The sequence below is a fragment of the Oenanthe melanoleuca genome, chromosome 8 (genome assembly GCF_029582105.1).
Source record: "Oenanthe melanoleuca isolate GR-GAL-2019-014 chromosome 8, OMel1.0, whole genome shotgun sequence".
NCBI classification, from domain to species: domain Eukaryota; kingdom Metazoa; phylum Chordata; class Aves; order Passeriformes; family Muscicapidae; genus Oenanthe; species Oenanthe melanoleuca.
Genome location: NC_079342.1, coordinates 24,930,189 through 24,954,982, shown reverse-complemented (window position 1 = coordinate 24,954,982; position 24,794 = coordinate 24,930,189). Strand labels below are relative to the sequence as shown.

Below are 24,794 nucleotides of genomic sequence, written 5' to 3'. Positions count from 1 at the left end.
CAGCACTGAAAGGGGAGCTGTGGGCCAGAGAAAATGAAGTCAGCAATCTCCAGGAGGAGGTGAAAGGGCACCTCCCAGGCTGGGGCCCTGCTGATGGCACCCCTCGGGCTGTGCAGGAGTCCTTTCTTCTGCACTCACAAAGGAATCCAAGCAAGCCATTGAAAAGTGCCTCAGGGCAGAGCCTGCTGCTAGATCAGGTTTGCCCTGCTAAAACAATAAATGAGGTAATGCATGAAACTGCCTTCTATTTGAGGACATTTCATTCATAAAACAGAAATACCAAAAGCTTTGTGACCAAATAAACTTCATAGAGGGGTTTCAAAGGCCCCCCAGCTGGCCCTGCAAGAGAGCAGAGGAGCTGCAGAGATTCTGTGGCACAAGGCTCACTGTTTCCAAGGACAGCCCTGCGACTTGAAATGAGAGCTGACAACTTCCAGGTCATTAACCCGACAGTGTAAACAGGACTATGGACATGAACAGCACTCAGGTGGGCTGGAGCAATGGCCCTGAGTGCAGAACTCCACTGCTCTGCTTTGTCTTCAGAGCTTCCAGGAAAACTTTTATTCTCCTCTCCCTTCTTCTCATCCTCAGGATATGTGGAGCCTGGTGCTGGCTATATTTGTGTTGCTAGCTGAAAGAACAGCACAACATGCCAAGCATTTAATAACAAAATTCCAGCCTTGTGACACAACCCAGTAATCCCAAGACTGGAAACTAGCCTCATATTTCTACTCAGCACAAAACCTTAATCCTAAGAAGAAGAGCACCACTATTTTTGTTTTGCCTGAACCTTTTCTACAGACATGCACCTCATAAATTAAGGAACTTGCTGTGCACCAGGTGGAATAGGGCTGTATTACCTGGGTACCTATGGCATCTCTAGATTGGTAGCTCTGACAACACAGGAACTGCTAAAACTAGTTGTGCTTATCTGTGTGCTCTCACAACAACTGGTTTTAGCTGGGTGAGCTGCTGTTGTGGCCACTACTGGTCCTCCACAACCCTGGGAGCCCTCTGGGGACACCCCTGTGAAGAGGAGACAAATGGAGCTTTGCATGGAGGATCACAGCTGGGTGAGAACATGCACAGAGCAATTCTCATCTAACACCCCCACTGCAAAATGGCAGGGCAGGAGGCTCAGCAAGACCCCAGGGTCAGCCCAACGTGCATCAGAGGCACATCTAATGACTCATCAAGACCTCTGTAAGGCAGGGAAGAAATTCTTCCAGCTCCAGGTTGGTGTTTCAGCCACTATTTGGCTTGATCATTTCCATCACCAGATCCCAACCCTGTTCTCACTGCTGCAGCTGCCCTGGCTTCAAGCCTAGTCAGGCTTGCAGTGCACACAGTGCCATCAGACACCTGAAATTCCATTTTATAACAGCATTTACATCACTAACTGTGCTGCAGATGTGAGGCTGTGCCTGACAAAGCTGCAGCACGAGCCTCTGCTGTATCTCAGCACAGACAGCAGACACAAGTCACAAAACAGCAGAAAAACTGTGGTCATGCACACAGTCATGTACAGCTGCAGTATGTGACACATACAACTGCAAATGCAAGAGTTATAGGGGAAGATAGAAACTGTGTTAACAATAATAATAATTGATTATGCAGAGGGTGCATTTGTTCCTATACCCAGAAGCACAAAAGGTTTGTACCCCCACTAAGTAGCTCTAATGTGTGTTTAACCACAGGGTTCATGCCATTTTGGGCTGTCTTGCCCTGGCACTACAATGCTTTCTGCAAAGCTCTTTCCATTCCCAACGTGATGGGCATGTTTTACAAAGCCCATGATCTGGCCATCACTGCAAAGCACAGGGAGAAGCATCCTTTCAGAAGGAACAAATGACCTTCAGTCAGGACTAGGCCATGCTTGGTACCTGCTAGCAGCAGTTTTAGGGGCACAGGTGGAAGGTGCCACACTTACTCTGCGGAATGACACCACGTAGAACGTGTCCTCCCTCCGGTGAATTGCTTCAAAGAAGTCTTGATAGCTCCTGGGAGAGGCATAATACACCTGCAGCTCATTCCCTGAGTTCCTGCTGAAACAGGGAAGGGCAAAGGTAATTATTTTAGACAAGACAGCTAATTCCAGGGAGACAATGACTTTGAAACCTGCTTTTTAAAGAAACTGCAGCCCTTCATCCACTGAAAGAAAAATGAGACACACAGAACACAGGTAAAGACAATGAAACTACTCTGTACTTTTGGAAAGTTCAAGGTGCTTCAAAGGTCTTACTGTGGCAAAGTTTTCCACATTTGTTTTTGTCTGTGGTTCTGAGGCCAGCAAAAACCTGTTTGCTAGCTCAACAGGAAAAAAAGTTTCAACCTAAGGTGTCTGAAAAACTGTGATGACTTCTGAAAATACATTTAAGGATAAAATTTCATTCTGAAATAAAATATCAAATAATTTAATAATTTTCTTTTATTGCTAGGAATCCAAACCACTGAAATTGAAAGAAGTGCAAAGTTAAGCTTAAACAGAGCTTTCAATTTACTGTCAAATGACAAATCCACCTTCTTTCTCACACACCTTTTTTTTTTTTTCTGCTGTGTCCTCTGGTCAACTCAAAGATTTTTCCCCTAGTCAACTCATAGGTTTGCTCTTGATTTCCAGTTAAGACAGAGGAGCAAAAATAAGATGTTCACCAGCCAAATTCTGGCTTATCTTTTCCACGGTTCTCATCTTACACATATGAGACACAAGGAAAAGATGCTCTAAACCATTCCAAGCCAAAACACTGGCAAGTCCTATAATCATGGTACTTATGCACTGTTTATCTTGGAAAGGTGAGAAATTCCTAGCATATACTGCTATCATTTATACTTCCCCAATCCCATTCCAAACTAACTAATTTAATCAGGCTGGAAAGCTGTACTCAGGGAAACCATTAGCTGCACCTTCAACCTGTCATTGCAATTTCCTCCACTTTAACAGCACACTGTGTTTGTGGCAAGGACACTGACCAGGCATCCCTCCCCTCCCAGGCTGTCTCCTGTTGACCCAGGTTCTGAACTAGGGGGACTAATTTAGATTATTTATTATTTAGATTATTAGAGATTTTCTCTAGCAGCAGTAAGAGCAGGCTGTCACCATCTTCCCTTCCACTGTTACCAGAGTCCTGTGGCAAGCAGCCTGCCAGGCCAGTTGCCCTTTCTGGACTGGGGGTGGAAGTCTTGGAGCAGGCAGTTCTACTCTGCACATCCCCTCCTGCAGAACTATGCATGAGAGGAATGGGCTCCCAACCTCCACACACAGCAAACAAAGACTAATTTGGAGCTAATTTGGGCTTGATTACTCATTCAAGAAAACAGCAAGGGCCAGCAAGCCACTCCTGAGATGGAGCAGGATGCTGGACTAGAGATCTCCTTTACAACCCCAACTACTCTGAGATTCTATGATTTCATGGAGCACCTAATAGCTGGTGGCTCTAGGAGGAACTGGAAATCTGTTCTATGTTCTTAGCAGTTCCAGGACAGCCTCAGCATGCAGCTGCCATGACTCACTGGTCCTGTTCATATAAACATCATTAATCTGAAAAAAAACCCCAAAAAAATCTCACTTCCTCTGGAGCACTACAGATGCTGAGCTGCATGATGTTGCACACTGTTTCCAATAATCCAGATAATTTCTTTTCAAGAGTAATGCAAGCATGGATATTAAACTGCCTTATGGCATGAGGCTTTTTCATCAGTGTTCAGTTAACACAGCTATCCTTCATCTGCTTGTAGAACTCAAAAAGCTTTTTTTTTTCTTGTAAGTCAAGATGTATCAAAATTTGACAGCTTGTTTTCTGTAACATTTGCCTGCAGCTTGCTCTTTCCCCCAGGCTGATCCTGCTTTCAATGCAATGCAAACAGAAAGGCCACAGCTGCCTTCCTTCCCACAGCACCACTTCAGGTGCTGCTCTCACCAAAAAGTCCCCTCTGTACTCCATCCTCTCAAAGCACACAGCCCCCTACACCCCTCTCAAAGCACACAGCCTCCTAAACAGTCTCACACAGAGATCAGGAGAGAGAAGTCTTTTCTGCCCAGTACTTCCTGTCACCAGGACTGGGAAGGGAAGAGGTCAGGGTAGTTATGAGGAAGGGACATCAGCAAACTCTGCATTAATGTGCCCCAGTAATCAGCAGAGGAAAGTCAGCAGATGGAGACAAAGAATACAAATGAGATACAATGGTACTTTAAGTTCATCATCATAGTCTGGTGCCAGCTGTAATGGCTCTACTCTTGAAGACAATGAGAAAAACCTTTACCAGACTCAGGGCCCTCTGAAACCTTCTTCCAAACTTACTTAGGATGTTCACACAGAGTCCAAAGTCAGTTCCCCCTGTTTTCCCCTACATATTCCAATCTGTTTAGAAAGGGATTCTGGAGAGCAAAGCAAGGATTTCCTTAAAATTCATGACTAGAAAGGCCCTGGAAGAGTGGTGCTGTGATACAGGGGTTCCTTTAAGTGTGATATAATAATTAGAAGCAGTTATTTGCTAAGGGACAGAATGAGGACAAGAAAAGCAGCTGCATTTCCCTTAAGAACCTTGAGAAGATGAAAATGGGCATTCTTTACCAACTGTTGGTGAAAAACTAGGAGCTGTTCTGCCTTACCTGAGACTGGTGTCTGTGTAAGGCATGGCCATTAGCTGGGAATCTGTTTTGTCACTGAGGGAGCTCTAAAAAAGGAGGAAAAAGAAAAGATGACACAAAGTGAAACCAATAAGCATTCCCTTGGTTTGCCACTACATTAAATACAACACACAGAGTGGGGGCAGAGGTCAATCAGTGCCCTGTACCAGAAATGTGCATTTTTCCACTGAAACATGAGAAACTGCAATGGTCAGCAATCAAGCTGGAACAACAAAACCAGCAAGATTTTAATACAGCCAAATTTAAAGTCAACATTCAGAGACAAGAAAGGGAGTTTGGTACCACAGACAATATTTCTAAATATTCTACCATTCTGCTCTGGACACCAGTGAGAAGGATCTGAAGGATACTGCAGTTTTCTTAAGAGTAAGTGTTGTGTATCTCCCACGTTGTAATGCTCAATTCCTTTTAAAGCTGTTACTGCCTCTAATCAACTTAAATACTTTGAAAATTCATTGTCTTAATTTCAGCCTTGCTATCAGTATGCCATGTAGATAAAAGAGTTTTTAAGAAATGGGAAATATGAGCACAAGTCTCATAATTTCTTAATCTTACAAAAAAAAAAAAAATCCCTCTAGCAAGAAATTTAAACAATAGAAATATTTCAACACAATCAATTACCTATGGCCCTTATCAGTGAATCAGATGAATGTCCTGTAGGTTGGATTTCTCTCCATTAAGCAATTGCTTATCCTTACAGAGAAGCCATTAAAAGGATAACAATTTCTTTCATTCTAGAAAATGCTGAACATATTTTGTTGGCTGCTAAAACAATTCAAAACCCTGAATCCAAGAGCAGGAATGGAAGAGAACAACTCTGACAATGTAATAACCAACCAAACCCAGCAATTTAAAATGGGGAGTGCTGGCTGCTCTGGTTACAGGCTGGATGGCACTTTAGTATGTGATGCCAAGGGAAAGGAGTGAAGGATGCTCTTGGGAGTGGTGAGGGATGCCCAGGGAGAGGTGAGGAATGAACAAACAGAGCTGAGGGATGCCCAGGGAGAGCTGAGGGATGAACAGGGAGCGCTGAGGGATGAACAGGGAACGCTGAGGGATGAACAGGGAGCGCTGAGGGATGAACAGGGAGCGCTGAGGGATGAACAGGGAGCGCTGAGGGATGAACAAACAGAGCTGAGGGATGCCCAGGGAGAGCTGAGGGATGAACAGGGAGCGCTGAGGGATGAACAAACAGAGCTGAGGGATGCCCAGGGAGAGCTGAGGGATGAACAGGGAGCGCTGAGGGATGAACAGGGAGCGCTGAGGGATGAACAAACAGAGCTGAGGGATGAACAAACAGAGCTGAGGGATGAACAGGGAGAGCTGAGGGATGAACAGGGAGAGCTGAGGGATGAACAAACAGAGCTGAGGGATGCCCAAGGAGAGCTGAGGGGTGCCCAGGGAGTGCAGAGGGCTGCCCCAGGACCAGTTCTGTGCTGCCCACCTGTGGCACTCGTGCTCTCTGCTGCTGCTGGCTGTTGCTGAGGCGCCGGGACCGCGTGCGCTCCACCTCGTGCCTGTGCACCCATCCCCGCAGCTCGTGGGTCAGCCTGGGAAATCATGGAGAGGCACAGGGATGGACTCAGATGGGCTTTTTTATTTAAATGAAAAAGGCACTGCTAAGCTCAGAGTGTTCTCAGTGGTGAACTTCCCCAGGCTTCTCTTGAGCAGCTAAGACAATGTGCACCACCACATGCTGCAAGCAACATTGGCACAGCAGCTCAGGGGTGTGCAACAGCTCAGCCACACAGAGGTGGTGCCTTAGGATTCCAGTTTTTGTATTCTTCATGTATTTCCAATCCTGCAGTTCTTTAGTGTATAACTCTATTCCACATACAGTCAGCTGCTGCTTCCGCACTTTGGTCAGACACAACAATTCCTCTCCAGGCCTGGGAATCAAGGACACTTCACTGTTTCAGGCCCCCAGAGATGGAAACAAAAGTGAGTTGGGGGAGCAAGTTTATGGTAAATGACTTCATTACCTGAAGCTGTAATTGGAAGGTTAACCCCAAATATGCAAATGAACCAAACTTATAAAAAGGTGAAAACCTGTGACCCGTGGTCCATTCTTGGTATAGCCAGAACTGCCCACCCAGTATTTGAAGGTCTTTAATAAATACCTGCTTTTACTTTCTTAATCTTGTCTAGCCTCTGTTCTAGGTAGCCACTACAAGGCATCATAGATGCTGAATTTTACTATTAAGATAACGTATTTTTAATACCACAGGAAGGAAATACAATTTTAAGATTTATGTATAAACTATTAGCTTCACAGGTGTTCCCATATAAAGTAGATACAGTCCTTTCTTTTGGCCAACAAACAGTAATTTCGAAATTCCTGGAAGGACTACTGAAATTGAAAATCAAAAGTTGATCAATTCAAGACAAATTATTGGTTAAGAATAAATTATGGCAAATAAATCTGAGAAAAAGAATGGACAAAGAATGGAGATAAGGTTAGTGACTCACATCTACAGAAAAAGTGGAGCTAGGTGTTTTGTAACAGTGAACAAAGAACATCTGCAATGTCAGGTTCAGTCTGCTTCTATCAGAAGCTGAAGAATAGAAGACCATCTCTTACATAACTTTTAGGGAAAGGCTTTTAGCTGGACTTGATTTCCGTATCATTAACATTTCTACATACAAAGTGATTGCTCTTTAAAGTCAGGAAAACCCCACACACAAGCAGAAAATTGTTACTTGGTTATTGCAAGTGTGAAAAGAGAGTGGTGAAAGTCATTACTAAAACCATGGAAAGATTACAAAGATCCAAGTGGATCTGTCCTTATGACAGCAGCACCATTCCCAGCTGTCCAGCAGCACTCAGCCAACACAGAGTTTATAGATCAGCTCCCAGTAAGCTCTCAGTGCTCACAGAGGGTGTTTGCTCACCTCAGGGACTCTGTCCTGTTGATCAGAGGCCGGCAGGGGGGTGATGGTGGTGAAATATATAACAGTGGCTCTTCTGAGACTATCATTAGTGCTTTGTTATCAGATACAGAACGGTCATACCTGGGAAAAATCAACAAAAGCATGTCAAGAAACCCCTTAAAAAACTTCATGACCTTTTGACCAAAGCCAGAGATTGAGCACTAACTCCAACAGACCCATGAACGTTACAGCTGCTCCCATGAGAGCTCAGAAACAGGTGAGAAACAATTGCTATCAAACATGCAATGTTCTCAGTCAATCCCTCAAAGGAGGCTGACAGCTCTCAATGCAGGGCAGACAGATGAGCATTAGCAGATGTTGGATCTCTTCCCAAGAAAGCCAGATATTGATAGAATATGTAGTCTGTAAAATATTCCTTATAGTATGCAAACTATGTGATCTCTGCAGACACAACTTTGTTTTTCATTCCAGAGCTGTGCAAGACTTGCTACAGAAATACTGAATTTATTATCCACTAAAACCATGCAGATAGAAAGACCATAAGCAATATGACAATTGAGCAGCCACAAACTATATTACAAGTGAGTGCAGAGGACTTACATCTCTGTCTCCAGAATCTAGCTTGGTTTTGATAAAAAGTGAAAAGGAGCATGTATTTCTCAGTACAAAAATCCATAACATTCTCAGCAATTCCTGAGGGGTTAACTATCTATCATCAAATACCTAGTGTAGGTTTCCCTCTCGACAGGTTATCAATGTAACAGCTTTAATCCTCTGGGTTTGCACTGACTTATAGCTCCTGAACCTCAACTTCTTTTTGAAAAATCAGGTATAAGAGTTTATGAAAGCCTTACTCATAGCCCCCTCCCTTTCCCAGCTTTCTCTCCAACTTCATGTCTGCTTCTCCTCTCTACTGCATCTAGGACTGATAAAGAATATGCAGCAAAGAGCTCACAGCTTGCCAAACCCAGGGTGAAACAGTGAAAGAAAAGGAGGTAGAGGCACGAGCACATCCTCCTAAGAAAACCACTCCACTCCTCTGTCCCACAGGTCATGGTCTGAAATGTACCACGTAGGATACAAAGCCCTCACCATGGCTACAGCCTTAAAATGCTCCTGATTTATTGCCTTCTTTCTGCATGGCAAAATACATGAGGGCTTTCTGCACATCTGTGCCTGGCTTTGTTCAACCAGCCAAAACACTCCACTGGAAAGGGACAGTCTAATAGGATAAATCTTGTAAGGGGAAAACATGAGCTGCATTAGCCAGACTTCAATCTGGAGGCAATTATATGTTCACTTATGCACTGCATGCTGGAGATCTAGGAAGCCTGAAAGTCAGTATTTAATTAAATAATGGATAAGCACAGGGATGGACTCAGACTTTTTTAAATGAAAAAGACACTGCTAAGCTCAGAGCGTGTTCTTAGTTGTGAACTTCCTCAGTCTTCCCTTGAGCAACTAAGAAAATAAATACCCTGGCTTGAAAAGTAAAAAGAGATAGATAATATGACAAATATCACAACTATGCAAGCTAAAATATAGATCAGAGGAAAAAAGCAAACAGCTGAATTGAAGAAGGTCCTGAAAGTCTTTGTGACAAGCACTTGTGGATGTGCTCTCTGCCCTAACACTGTGCAGCACAGCCACGTGTACACTCCTGAAGCTCTATGTGTGGGTACTCTGGGAGATAAAACACCACTTTCATTAGAAAAGCAAACTGAGCAGCTTTCAAAACACTGTGTTTAGCACTCAGGTGCTCTGTAAAAGCAGCAGGAGCACTGGCCAAAAGGTGAGCAAGGCAGGGAGGGCTACAAGCACCATTGCCCTCTGCCACCCAAAATATGTAAAAGGTTTTCATCTCACCTGTTACTCTCCTCAGAAATGATGCCCTCAGGTTCCTTCTGAGCTGGGCTGGACTCCTGGCCAGCTGAGAACTCCAGAAGATTTCTGGTGCGGTGGTTAGAACTCACAGTGGAATCTGCTCCGTTGGGATCCTTCTCAAATACACTGGAACACAATAAAACAGAACTTAACATAATAAACATAACAGCAAAATGTACCACACACAGAAGGGGTCTGCACTCAAGTGAAGAAGTTTCCGGCTGCTGTTACATTACATGGATAAGGTTCATGTCATATCTACTGTAAAAAATTGATGTGTTAATATAATATCATTGTTCAAAGCAGTATAGTCAGAAAAGCATTTCTGTTCTCTCTTTCAGTTTTAATTGTTTGAAGGATTCTGATGTTGTAGTTTTCACATTCCCTCATACAAGCTTCACCTGCTGATACTGAGAACATTCTGCTTGTAACCCAGGTCTACAGGGATAAGAAAATTATCTACAATCAAATCAAAGCACTCTTAAACTTTAACTTTCACCAGCCTCAAAGTACAATTTACATAGTTTATATGAATATAACATGTAAGGAAAACTTAGCTATCAAATTCCATGCAGCTGCAAGCCTGGAATGTTATGCCAGGACTGTACACAAACCTAAATATGTTCAATTCTGCTTGGATTTAGAACAACTGGCAAGGCCAACAGCCCCATAGGCAGCAGGCCATGGTGCCAGACACCCTGTCCTGGCCTGGATGAAGGATCCTGTGCTGGAGGCTGCTCAGCCAGGCAGCCATGCAGCTCAGGGGTGTCTGTGCTGCTCTCCATGCAGAGAGGCAGCAGCACTGCAGTGTGAGCTGGAAACAACCCCACCACTGCTGTACCACACCTGCAGCCTCAGGAGGGTGAGCTGCAAAGGAGAACTCTTAAAAGCACACAAGCAATACTTCAATTTCTCCTCTCCAGAGGCTGGCTTTCCTCTTTCATAACACGGTTGCTTCCTGAAATATGCATGTTTACAAACCCAAGCCCTAACCTTCTTGGCTGACAGCAGCAGAGCATCACCAGCAGCAACAGAGTGAAAACACAGAAATCCAACAAGCCCCTTCTCTGCCATTCATGCTGATCACAGCCCACAGAGTATATTTTGACTCATGCCCCACCCCTCCTGTGCAGCAGAGCATAAACTCGGCAGGGGAGGATTTCCTGGTTTTACATGGCATCACTTTGCAACAGGCAACAAATATAAGCAGAGATGGGCAAAACCTAGCAAGGAGGGCAGATTAAATACTCCATAACTAAGCAGAAGGCAGACAGAATTGCCTAGAAATTACCTCTCTTTTGCCAATACTTTTGCACTTCTATGAGCAGTAACCCAGCTGTCCCTGTGAGCAGGTGGGTCATGTTCTGAAGCACAGGAGTCAGGACAATCCCAGACCCAGGCTGACATTGCTTTGACTGCCTCTTCTCCTCCAGGTTTCTAGGCAGCAGCACAGAATGAGGGCAGCAGAAATGTACAGGCTCTGCTTTCACTTGTGCCAACAGGAAAGCACAGACAGTTTCCTTACTGCCTGTGTGCATTGGTATCCAAATGTCTCATTGCTTCTACTGCATGGAAAGCTGGATGGTTTATTCATAACCTCCTATCAGGCAACACCAGGCCTACCCAATTCTACAGAAACAATCTCCACTACCTACTAGGTTTTATGAGAACACATTTCTTCTCTGTCAATGAAAGCATCAGCACAACTGGCAGTGCCTCAAGCCCAAGAACCAGAGCTCACAACTAAGGCTGATGCTTAAACAGATGCCTGACGTTTGTGCTGGAAGCCACTCACCTGTGAGAAATGCCCTTGCTATCCTTAATCTGCAGTCATGAAAGCCAGAAGTACATGGTACTTCATTCATCACACCAAGAACAGCCCTCAGAAGATCTGAAAGTTGTTAACTCTCCTGCAAATCCTTTCTCCACTGCCTGAAGTGTATCAGCCATGCAGAGTGCTGCTGGACCTCCTGGATCCTACTTCTTTCCCATTCAAAATGACACAAAGAACCAGAGAAACTTCCCATGTAATTAATTAGTTAAAGCTGAAAAAAAAAACCTAAGCAGAAGAACTGCAACAAATTGCTTTTTTTCCATCATGCCTCCTCCTTCCTGTGTGTCTCATTCTGCAAAAGCAATTCTTGCTATTTCAGGCTCCAGCTTGGCGAGGTGAAGTGTCACATACAATTCATTCCTGCTGCAGTTCACCCTGAACTCTGAACAACAGAGAAAGCCAAACCAAGGATAAAGACACACACTGCTCTACAATCACAGCTAATCTTCCTTTTTGTGATTTAGTTGTTTTAACCACACACCCACTCTAAACCACACACGCCTCACTTTATTGCATCAGCTCCAGAAGAGAGGAAATGTTTATTTTTCTTCCTCTGAAGTGTAAAGCCTCTTTATCTTTTTATCAGACATCAGCTGAGCACAGGATGTTTCAACCTGAAAGAAGATATCTCTTCAGCAGCAAAAGAGAAAGAAGGAGGTGAGCAGAGTATGTTCTGCCATCCTTACAGGCACAAACCATAAACCATGGCGCCCACTTCTGACAGCCTCTGAACACAAACTGGAGAAGAAAACACGGTATCAGGCTGCTTTTCCCAATGCCCTTTCCTTTATCAGAATTGTTATTTTTCTTTAGAAGTAGGGCTAGAAGCAATTTCTGCTATATGGGCCACTTTTGCACACCCATTCTTTTTCTAGGACATTGAAAAAGACTGTTCCTTGTCAACGTCTCAGACACGTCTGAAAAAAAATACATGTAAAAATCCCCTTTGTTGCTCCTCTGGTTTGTGGCAATGACCCAAAACCAAAATAACTTTAGTTCTGAATAAGGAAAAGCCCCACAAATTGATATCCTGCCCCACTTCCACATTCTAATTACTTGGGGAGTTTTGTTAGTTTTTTCCCCATCTGAACAGTAGATGCTGGTGTCCTGTTGTATCATTTCTTCCTGTTCCCTTCTTCCCAGAGGGAACACTAGTGAAGTTTGTCTATAATAGGGCTCCATCTTCAGGAAACAAACAGGGGAGGATGTATAGGTAATGGTCCATGTCCTCCAGTTTCTCAAAGGCCTTTCCTTGCCACGTGGCTACCTCAGGGTCTGAGACAGGGTATCAGAAATATTCCTCCTTTGACATCTCAATATGGGGAGAAATGCATGAATTAGGAGCAAGGAATCCCTTCAAGCAGCTGGGATGGTGATGGACCTGTCCTGCAGAGCTGCATCTGGAAACATCTGCCCACTTCAGGCATGCTGAGCTTCACAAGTGCCAAGCAGAACAGCAACAGGAAGGGTCTACAGAACAGATCCCAGCACCATGGCACTGAAGAGAAGTAAATATTGGGCATTTAAAAACATCAGGCAGAAGAGTGAAGGAAAAAAAAGGTAGAAGATTCCATTCAAAGGCAAGAAAGCTTTAGAAAAAACAGTATTTTCAACTAAGATATCTACAGCTGGTTTAATATGACAGATGGCAAAAGCATGGACAGTTTTTTCATCATGTTGAGCTACAAGATGAGAAGGTGGAAAAGGAAGAGCACTTTGGCATACCTGCCCTGTACAAGTCCTGCTATTTGCTGGAACCGAGTTACTGCCCCACATGAAAAGTCAAAAAAGACTGAAGCTGAGATTTGGCTTTCCTGAGCAGTCTTTTAGAAGTTGGAATCTTTGCTGTTTGGCTCACTCACACACCTGGGGTGCCTAGCAAGGCTGGAGAGGCTGCATTTGGACATCCCAGATACTGTGAGCATGAAAGGGTTTTCACAAAGCACAAACACCCTGCCCAAGCTGGCTGAGCTCTCAGCTTGTTTCAGATGCAAAACCAGATCCAAGGGAAAAAAGAACCACTAAATACTTCAAGCAGATGTTTGTTCAGAAGTGTAGATAAATTTGATTATCAGAGGGAAAGAAAAGCAGCACTCCTGCCATGGTTTCTCCAGGCATTCAACAGCACCTGATATTTTAGCTGTATTTTTACTTCTTTGGTTTGAATGTCAGTTTGATAAATGTGAAAGCAAGTCTTGCCAGGAGCCAAAACTAAATTTCATTTGTGCTTCTGGCTGAACAAATCCTGTGCACTTCAAGTTTTGAATACTGACATTTAAGTTGTACAGTAATTTGTAGACGAAAGCCAACAGTGATATCATAACAAAGAGTTTTCTGGGGACAGAACCATCTCTGAGTATGAGCTGGGAAGTTTCCAAAAAGCTAAAGTTGACATTGCAAGGAGACACCAACCAAAGACCTTGTCCTCTTCCTAACTGATTCCAGACAAGGCTGCCATAGTGCCAGACACTCTCTGGAAAGTATTTCTTGTTTCTATTCCCAGTGAGTGCACCATCTGCTGACAGCAACCTTCTTCCTCTGCAGGGGAACAGGAGGAAAAGCAACCCAAAGTGGAGTTTCTGTGTATTTTTATTGTGTTTTGCATGCTTTAAATAGCAATTTATTCTTAATAAAGCCACTGAAAAAGAAAGGAAGGCAAATATTGACACCCAGAGCACTTTTTTTTTGCTTGGAAAATTCTGTACCATTATCTGGCCTTTATTGCCAAAGCTTGTGGCTGTGATCAGCAGAAGAGAGAGGAAGGAAAACCTTCCTGCTCCCAGAGCTGTAGTTTGTAAGAAAACCAAAGGTATCCAATTTTATTAAAGCATCAACCTATCAAGAGAGTTATTGAAAGGTCTGGAACCTAGACCCATGTCCAATTCACTCAGCCTCACCTTTTCATCTTGATTTCTCCCTCAGTCTTCAAGGAAAGGCTACAAACAACAACAGAGCAAACAGCAAACTTGCACAAAAACACTGCTGAATGCACCAGGCTCAGAATAATCCTGCTCTCCCACACCCCAGCTCAGGATTGCTCAGCTTGAGTGAGGGCACTAGCCCATAGTGACACCAATACAGGTGTGCTCAATGGATGGTGCTGCCAGCTCCAAAAAGCTTAGCAGATCCCAGTAGTGCTGACCAGCACCCTGCACACCAGGTGGGATGCTAATCTGGGTACTGGTATCAAAGACTTGTGTTTTCATTACTTTATCCTCACAAGCAGAAGGTCAGGGTTGCTTGCAAGCTGAATAATCCTCGGGCAATTTCCTCATTTTTAGTAAAAGATGATTAATCTTAGCACTTCTGGGGTTTTTTCCCCTGTTTGTGCTACCAATTTAAGAAGTGAGACACCCATAAGTCTTTCAGGAATCAAAAGCCACTGCTTCTTCATTTGCTATACTCTACGACAACAGCAAATTACACTTCTCAGCTAGCAGGGCCAGTGTCTTTATTTGCAACTGCTCAGTGGATCTAAACTTTTAACAGATGATTCAGTTTCCAGGACAGTCCTGGAAAGTAAAGGAAAATCCAGGAGGACACCCTGGAGAGGAGCTGCAGTGATGTGCCTGCTGAAGGCCAGCCCTTCTAGTGCAGCTGCTGGAGGTCAGCAGGACACAGAGATTTGGAAGCAGCAGCTGTACTGAGCTACATGGATCAATCACCCCCTCAGCCATCCTCCACCACAAACACAGCCTTCTGCACATCACCAGGTGTGTGCTCCAGCTTGAAAGGGGTCCCAGCCACAAGAGGTGGCCAACTTGTAAGAAAACACAGAATTAATAATACTTCTAAAAAACCAGCATCACCCAACCCTCTCAGACCTCCTGTTCCAATCTCCTTGCAAATCTGCCTTTCCTCCCTCCAACTTAATCTTTTCCTTTGTTTTCTGTCCACTACATAGCTAAAGTGGTAGTCAGGACACATTCTGGCTGGCTGACATCTTAATAAATGCTCTAAGACTGCAGCTAGGTGACAACCACCATCTAAGCTTACACAGACTGGTTATGAGGAAAAAAATAACTAGCTGAACACTTTCTATAGCCAAAAAGATAACGCTACAGCCACCAGCAAATACCTGGCTTACATGCTTTGCTGCTACTGTCCCAAGAAGAGATGCAGAAAATTTATCTTTTGCATCTTCTGTGATTGTTCTCCTTTCCCTGCATTTTACACATGACTTGGGCTACTTTCCTGCAAATATTTTACTATAACATGTAGGAATTGCATTTAAAAAAAACAAAACAAGCATACAAGACAATTTATATTCAAATGAGAACAGAGAAGAGAATCAAAATAAAAATATTCCCAAAATAAATACATGGATTGTTTAGACTAGAACATGTGCTGGGTTGCCATTTCTTTCAGCCTTGTTTGTGCTTGTTTAACACATTTTCAGATGTGTTTACTCTAAGGCACAGTCCAACACAAATGTGGAAATCAAAGAAGGAAAAAAAGGCATGTAGCAACTGCAATAATTTGAAAATGAGCAGATTTGATGTGGTAAGTGCTAAAAAACCAGCACAGCTAATTAGAGGTTTGTCAATGCCAGCAGCCAGCCATGTCTCAGGCATGCCATGCCAGCTGGGAGTGGCACCAAGGCTGGCTACACAGAGGGCACACATGGAGGCAGGAGAGCCTGCCCTGTTCCAGCTCCCAGCACACCTGGCTCCAGGTGCCCTGTTCCATTCCCCAGCACACCTGGCTCCAGGTGCCCTGTTCCAGCTACCAGCACACCTGGCTCCAGGTGCCCTGTTCCATTCCCCAGCACACCTGGCTCCTGGTGCCCTGTTCCAGCCCCCAGCACACCTGGCTCCAGGTGCCCTGATCCAGTTCCCAGCTCACCTGGCTCCAGGTGCCCTGTTCCAGCTACCAGCACACCTGGCTCCTGGTGCCCTGTTCCATTCCCCAGCACACCTGGCTCCAGGTGCTCTGTTCCAGCCCCCAGCACACCTGGCTCCAGGTGCCCTGTTCCAGCTACCAGCACACCTGGCTCCTGGTGCCCTGTTCCAGCCCCCAGCACACCTGGCTCCAGGTGCCCTGTTCCATTCCCCAGCACACCTGGCTCCAGGTGCCCTGTTCCAGCTACCAGCACACCTGGCTCCAGGTGCCCTGTTCCATTCCCCAGCACACCTGGCTCCAGGTGCCCTGATCCAGTTCCCAGCTCACCTGGCTCCAGGTGCCCTGTTCCAGCTACCAGCACACCTGGCCCCTGGTGCCCTGTTCCATTCCCCAGCACACCTGGCTCCAGGTGCCCTGTTCCAGCTCCCAGCACACCTGGCTCCTGGTGCCCTGTTCCATTCCCCAGCACACCTGGCTCCAGGTGCCCTGTTCCAGCTCCCAGCACACCTGGCTCCAGGTGCCCTGTTCCATTCCCCAGCACACCTGGCTCCAGGTGCCCTGCTCCATTCCCCAGCACACCTGGCTCCAGGTGCCCTGTTCCATTCCCCAGCACACCTGGCTCCAGGTGCCCTGTTCCATTCCCCAGCACACCTGGCTCCAGGTGCCCTGTTCCATTCCCCAGCACACCTGGCTCCAGGTGCCCTGTTCCATTCCCCAGCACACCTGGCTCCAGGTGCCCTGTTCCAGCTCCCAGCACACCTGGCTCCAGGTGCCCTGTTCCAGCTCCCAGCACACCTGGCTCCAGGTGCCCTGTTCCATTCCCCAGCACACCTGGCTCCAGGTGCCCTGCTCCATTCCCCAGCACACCTGGCTCCAGGTGCCCTGTTCCAGCTCCCAGCACACCTGGCTCCAGGTGCCCTGTTCCATTCCCCAGCACACCTGGCTCCAGGTGCCCTGTTCCATTCCCCAGCACACCTGGCTCCCAGCACACCTGGCTCCAGGTGCCCTGCTCCAGCCCCCAGCACACCTGGCTCCAGGTGCCCTTCTCCATTCCCCAGCCCTGCTGAGTGCCAAGGCCTGTGTGCTCACTGCCTTTTGTGCAAGCACTGCTGGTTGCCAACTCCTGCCTTGCACCTCACGGAATGTAAGGCTGGGGCAAGGGGGTGAACTCTGTAAAATGTACCCTTTTCCTCCACACACCTCACCAATCACTCTTAAATAATAATACAAGTAAGATTTTGTAAGTGTTGAATCCAAATCCAAATAACTCACAAAGATTACAGAATAGTTCACTGACACACAGATGGGAAATTCCTGGGCACCTTTCTTCTGCTATAACACAAGCAGATAAAACAGAAACACTGATAGAATTCCTGCTAAATTGCTTCTGCTTTTAATAGCTGAAAGTTACAGTTTTCAATACAAAGCAGCAACAAGCCCAATGAGTTCAGTAACAGAACTACCTAATGCAGAGTGACCAGTGACTCCACACAAGCCCTTTTCACATCTTCAAACCACACTGGCATTCAGTTTCTTAGGGAAATTAATCTTAACTTGCATTCTTTTCTTAGGGATACCATGGTGCTGTGTCAAAGACTGAAGGATGTTCTGAAAGGCATGGTGGTAATTAAGCAGACTGAGCAGCACTCTTCCTTCAGTATTTTCAAACTGATTTCTTGGGTCAACAGGCCAATTTTCCTACCAGACTTTCACCCCCCACCTCCCCTCAAATTCCCAACTTACAGATTACCCCCACACATATCTGTCAGCATGAAAAAACACATCAGCAGAATAATTTTATCTGCTGAACTTGTTTGCCAAGGGCTGCCACATCCTGGACTGCTTTCCATAACCTTAAAACAGCTGAACAGCAGTCTTGGAGTCCTCCAAGAAACATCACAAACATCTCACCACACACACACACAGTCAACAAGACTCAAGACCAATTTAAAAAACTATGAGTTAGTCTTTGTTAGTGCAACACACCTCCCTTAATGCAGAGGAAAACACAGAACTAACTCCACAGCTGCCCATCCAGGTGGGATGGTTTTGTGGGATGCTTTCTCTGATTTGACAGGAAGAGGGAATCTATACATCTGCCCTTCTGTTTTACCCCTAGTCTTAAAAAAAAATCTACCACTTCTCACAAAAAACTCAGAAGCATCTTAGAATAAGGGAATTTCAAAGTCTGCTACAGATTTTAGGGGGAGAATTTCCCACGATTTTGCTTTTTTCTGGATGTCACTCTCTCTTTGCAATGGTTCATTTGTTTTAAGTAACAAAATATTCGGTGTTTGGATCAAAACTTTCTGAGCCCAAATGCTGGCACACCTCCCTTCAGATATGCAAGTGAAATGATTTCCTACACAGAAAAATGACAACACAAGGTTTCAGAACATATTCACCTCCAGCTGACCACTGCATGGAAATTAGGGATTCCACAGTTAGCTAATTTGGGGGAAAAGAGTGTTTTTGCTGAACTATAAGCTAGCACGGATATTATCACAAAAAATTACTTATTTCTGTAAGAAATTGCAGGGACTGAAAAAAAAGCACATCTAATGAAAGCTGCTGTTGTTAAGGACTAAGCAGAACAGCAATCCTGTCACATTTGTGGAGCTGGCATTCAGTGACACCTCTATAAAAGGAAGAAAATGTGTATGGGAGGAGTTAAATCTAAAGAAATGGTCTGTATATCCTATATTCTGGGTCTTCTAAAGAAAATTGCACAATTAAACATTCATATCACCTTGATACAGCCTAGGATTTTAATTGCAGTGTGAGCATTTCTTCTGCTAAAAAAAGACCCAGAAAGAGTAATTCCTTGCAAATTGGCAATTACATTTCTCTCCATTGCCTAAATCCAGTGCTGATGTAAACCACCTGGTTCAGGCACAGCAGTTACACTGGCATGCTCAGCTACTGTCCTGGCCAGGAACAGCCAGACATCCAAGGATTTCTTCTTGCTTTATCTACTTTATTAAACATCAAACATGTCAGGAAGTGAACCCTGCCACATTCCTGTAGTCACTGAGTGCTGCAGAGACCTTCCAGCCCCCTCTGACAGCAGTGCCTTGCCATCCAGCTCAACACCTTGCTCATTCCTAGGGCAGGGAAATGCCCCAGAACCCCAGAGCACTGTGGTAAAACACTTCCCACCCATCTCCCTGTGCTCCCAAACCTTTCAGCACTAACAGGAGTTTCATGCATTCCATCACCTCACTGCAATGCAGACACAGTGCATTGCCCCCAGCTTCAGAAAGAGGCCTGGGTCCAGTAATTCTCAATCTCTCAAGTGAGTGGGAATGCTTGAAATGCACAAGATGGACAAAGATGGACAAATCAATCCCTTCGTATCTGGAAGATGATTTTTCTGCCTGATAGGCAAAAATCACAATACAAATCCTAAATACACTAAGAAATGGTCTACCTTAACATCAGCCATATCAAAGCAAAATTATCAGCTGTATTTCACGTCCTGAGATAAACAATATTTGCAGTAAGTGCAAATACTTCGGAAGTCATTTCACCTTTAGCAAATTTTCTAATATTAAAAATACAAACATCACTTTCTGAAAACTTATCACAGTCAGAAACAAAGTCTTTATCCATACTTATTCCATTCCTTTAGTTTGACTGGGATTTTGAGGACAAATGGAGACACTGCTGACTGGGATCCTGATGAAATATTGTGCCTTTTGGAAAAAGTGAATGGCTCCATCTAAAAGGAGCCATTATGTTCCAAAGCCAAGTTAAATAGACAGGTATGTGCAAGAAGTATTCCTTTCTATTCTCTTTTCTTCCACAGATTTCTTTATAAGGTGTGTGGGAAGTGAAGGAGCTTTTCCCTGCTGCTCCCTGGCTCCTATGCCCTGCTGATCACAGCTCACACAAGAGAGGTTTCTGATCACCACTTCAGCTACTCAGGGAGAGGGAACAACTTCTTCACCAGACCTGGGAGACAAGGGCTCACTCTGGAATGAGGGACACTGCAGCTGGACACATCTAAGGATCAGGACTGCAAGGCATGAGGGTCTCCTGAGGATTTTGAGTACTAAAGCAGCTTCAAGTCACAGCTGCTGAAATTAGCATAAGTATGAGCAAGCAGATAAGCTCTCCAAGACTGATGCTTTTCCTAAAAGGATTCTAAACACAGCTCTTAACCTCTGCAGGTATAAATGGAGCAGAGAAACTGCTGTATGTTGCACTGAATAAAAAACTGCCAAACCAGGAGAAATGAGATGTACAAGATCTAGCCCTTACTGCCAAAAGGATTCCAAGAGAGGAACCATTATACAGATGCATCTCCCCTAAAGAAGGAAGAGAATAAAGGATGGATTTCAGATTTCAAGCTCAAGGCTTTAAAACACAACACTGGCTGTTACTAATGATTCAAACAAAAACCTCAGGACAGTAAACTTGCTAGGCAAAAAGGAATTTCTAAGCATCTTACCTCAATGGACCATAATTCAACATTATAAAGGCCAGGATCACCATCACACACAGTGTCCTTCTCTTTGGAGATGATACTTTGAGCTTCTGGTTCTAGACAAGAAAACAGAAGACACTGAGCAAGAGGGGCACACATATGTAGGGGATTGTCAGAAACCAAGTACATCAGATTATACTTGATTTTTACATTTATACTTGCCTAATTATGTGTAAAAATATTCCTGAACTACTTAAAAGCAAAACTTTGGTTTATACATTATGTTCAGTTTCTATCAAGTGAAATATTCAGAAGCACCATGAAATAAAGAATTAAAAGTCTACCAAACAATGTGTCAGCTTTCCTGACCTAGCCATGGGCTAGAAACCCACAAAGTTCTTCCAGCCAACACTTCCCCACCTCTGTTCTAGTGCCTTCCCCCGAACAACTGTTTTCACACGAAATCAGACTTTCACCACAATCCCTTACCTCCAATACCACTTCATCCAGCTGCCTCTTCAGCGTGCTGTTTTCTTTCTTGAGTTTCTCATTCTCCAGCAGGGCTGCCTCCAGCCTGGCCTCCAGTCCCAACATGTATTCCTTCTTTTTCTTGCGTGACTGAAAGGCTGACTCGCGGTTTTTGATCATGCGCTGCTGCCGCCGCAAGACGTTGACCTGAACAACAATACACGGGCTGTTAACAAGCCACAAGTCAAAACTGACTCCTTCTCATGCAGAATTTCTGCCTCTCTGCTTTCTCAAAGGTCTGCACAGATAGCTTCCCACTCTCTGCTTCAAATGAGCTGGATGATCAGCACAGAGGCACCTCAGGTACACCTAAGGAAAAAGCAGGTCCTGCACTGGCTCAGTTTTCCTCTGTATTCCCAACATCCTACATGGAGAGGGCATCAAACATATACTCCAGTTTGATTTGACCCATCAAAGCACAAAGACAGAAAATACTTATCTTCAGGTCTGCAAGGCAGCAAGAATTCTTTCACCTTGACTTCTCCCTGACCATCAGTCATCTGCTTTCCTAACAGGACATTTCTAGGGTTTCCCAGTCTGCTCTGTATGAAAGTCATTTCCACACTGATTACACCTGATTACCTCTTCCACCTGTGCTATACAGTTTTTGAGATTTTGATTGGTGTTGCTGATCTCAGACTGCACATTCTATGTGCATCAAGCACTTACAAAGAAGTTTAAATGCAGTCTCTGGGTGCATCTACACTAACATCTTAATTAAATTAAATCTACACTAACATCTTAATTCAGATCAGGAGTGTGGCTTGGGTTCACATTTCCTGACTGTCCCACTAAATGTGCTTCACTTCACATCACAGAACAATCTCTGAGAGCACACAAACTGGATTCCTTCAGGATGAAGCTCAACCAGCAAATATACTCCAGGAGAGCATATAATTCACTCTAACCACCAGCAGGCATTCAGACTGCAAGAGCAGACTGGGACAGCTCAAAGCAACCCTTCCCCATCCTCCAACAGTCCTGATGACTGATTTTTTCCCAAGCAGGAACACTCCATCATCTTCTACCACTTACTCATTTTGTGGTTTGCACTGAGTGGGATGACCCAGACCAAAACATCTTGCTGCTGACAAGGATAACAATGATGGATACTGCAGAACTATACAAAACTACTTGAAATCCTAAGTTTAAACACTAGTCTATTGATTCCCTCTCCCTCACAGATTAGCAACTCTGTTTTCATTAGGAACAGAAGACTTCCATCACATTTTTAAGCTGCAACTGGATGTTGCCTTAAAGACAACTACACTGACAGATAACTAATGATCCATCTTACACAGACCTGGATATTCTTCAGTACCTACCACCACAGGCACTGGTGTAACCTGTATCTCTCACAGCAGGAACACTGAACAAAAAAGATGAGAACTATTCCAGAAGTATTATTCTAGAAAAATAGTATAATCACAGAATAGTTACATTAACTAACTCAGATTTTGAGTCCAGCTATGTAAAAAAACCTTAACCACAGCTTTTTAATTCTCTCCTTGTATCTACCTCCAGACAACATGTTGTAGGGCACTGGTGTCTTCAACAAAAAGTAGCCACAAGCTGTTTGAAGACAATATTCTCCTTCACAATGCTGCAGTTTGGTGACAAAGATGAAGAAAACATGTCACAGTGCATTAACATTCTGGGCTGCCTCCATGCTGGTCTAATTGCTTTTTATAAAGATCATTTATTATATGTCTAGTCTGCTGACACCAACAAAAGTCTGTGGAAGTGAAGCTGTTTGTACTTACTCCAGTTTCTGTCTTCAACAGAGAGTAGAGAAGGAAAATATTTTAACATATTTTCATTAACACTAAGCTTTGTCTTGAATTTTTTTAAGTACTACAACATTTAACATAAAAAAGCTTCTGCAGACATATAAAAACTGGACCAAAAAAAGAGATTCAGGCTAGCCAAGAACTGCAGTGTATAGAACACTCCAGTCTGGGGCCAGGATCACTTAAACTGTTCAGAGATGAAAAAACAAGGAATGAGTTCATGCAGCAGCTTTGGCTCAAGTTGTGTGCTATTCCAAACAAGGAGTTATGGTCTCCTTTTTAAAAAGGGGTTTTGCATCATGAACTTTGCGAAGACCAAACTGTTTACATCCATTCTTGTTTGCAGACCTGCTCAGGATTATTCATTACTGGACAGCTTTAAACTACATGTCTGGAACCTCTGGTAAATCTACATGCTTCCCTGAAGAAAATAAGGTGTTAGAGCACCAGTGCAGTGCCTCTACAATAACAGTACATCCTGAGATGTACTGTACTGTACTTTTCAGACACTGCCACCTATATTTTATAAGTTATTTATCCAGATTGCTCTGCTTTACTCACAGTTCTCCACATGCTGTGAGGAACAGCAGCTCTCTCCAGCCTGATTCCAGGTACTCTGCGCAGTATCTGCATTTCAGTCTATGCCACACCAACTACATTTTGACTCATTCTTAAAGCTTGCTTTAATGAAATCCAGTACTTGTGTCCTTAAGTTATTTTGCTTTAATTTACAATCCTTAAACAGCTTAAGGTGCTCCTTGGTCAGCCCTGTGGGTCTTGTGGGCTTTTCCTGGGGAATATGCCACAACTGATCCCACCTAAACATGCTGCAGGAAATGGAAAGAGCTGTGTGAGTGAAGTGCTGCAGGAATGCTGAACCTGGAAGCAGTGTGGCAATCAGCATTACACAGCTGGCCCAGCACCAAGGCAAACGTGCCCCCTGCTCGAGCACTTTGATACTCAGGAGGGAGAGGAACTAATTTATAATGTCAGCCTGCTTCAGCAACATTGCTTTGCACAAGTGCTGAACCAAGATTAAAGGTAGCAAATGCCTCTGCTAACTTCTTGTGCAGCCTCCAACTTTTAAAGTTGTATTGATGTTCCACTCAGGACAGCAACTTCTGGTTCCAAGGAAACACAGACCATAGAGGGAGAACATTGCCCTTAAAAATAATCACTAATCAGTGATGCAACTTCTGCTTTCTAGCTTTGAAAACCACACCACCACTACCAGAGACACACACAAAAATGCTGGAAATATGGAGAACTGGCTGGTTCATTGCAAACCCTTGCTTCACACAGCACTAACAAGATGCAGATTGTCCTCTATCTTCAGAGGTTTTACAAAGAGTCATGCACTTTACAAATAAACACTGCTACCTCCATTTACTTCCAAAGAAAACTCAAATTATGAGCAAAATTTAACCTCCCTTCCAACACAAGCTGTACTTCTAGAAGCAAGAATGTCTCTCATACTCCAGGAAAGCTTTTTGTACACATGCTGGGAAAGTTAACAAAGAGCTGAAAGTACAAACCATTCAAGGTAGCATTAGCTGGCTTCTTACCTCATGAAAGCTGCTGTCTTTGAAGACATCTTTGCTTACAGGAATACAAAACATATGCAAGGTTTTTTTGCTCCTATGGAAGTTCTGGGTTTTCTTGTCTCTAACTCAACAGAACACAACTTGCTTAATGAGTTTATGCTGCACAAATATTACACAATGTCCAGCACAGAAACGAGGATTCTTCAACAGAAATCCACACTTATGTTGAAGCTATTTTGCATAATTAATCTTTTCTGGATTTTCAGTATTCTGGCTCTTGCCCATGGCTGGCAGGCTGCACATGTGAGGCCACCAGGGCTTCACACCTACAGCCTGCCTCAGCCCATCCCAGTGTAATCCACAGGCAGCCTGAGTGTTAAGCTAACAGTTTATCCCTCCTAAG

At 44.2% G+C, this 24,794-nt stretch overlaps 1 protein-coding gene across 2 annotated transcripts in view; it reads right to left on the bottom strand.

Moving 5' to 3' along the window:
* Positions 1-24,794, bottom strand: part of ATF6 (activating transcription factor 6) — a 69,548-nt gene that overhangs the window by 36,483 nt on the left and 8,271 nt on the right. The window contains exons 8-14 of one of the 2 annotated variants that reach the window (XM_056497418.1): positions 21,019-21,204; positions 20,554-20,645; positions 9,407-9,550; positions 7,541-7,660; positions 6,093-6,198; positions 4,610-4,674; positions 1,931-2,045 (exon numbers count right to left, since the gene is read on the bottom strand). In XM_056497418.1, coding sequence (XP_056353393.1) covers positions 1,931-2,045; positions 4,610-4,674; positions 6,093-6,198; positions 7,541-7,660; positions 9,407-9,550; positions 20,554-20,645; positions 21,019-21,204 — 828 coding nt within the window. The remainder of the gene's footprint in view (positions 1-1,930; positions 2,046-4,609; positions 4,675-6,092; positions 6,199-7,540; positions 7,661-9,406; positions 9,551-20,553; positions 20,646-21,018; positions 21,205-24,794) is intronic. The other variant, XM_056497419.1, reaches the window with a different exon arrangement.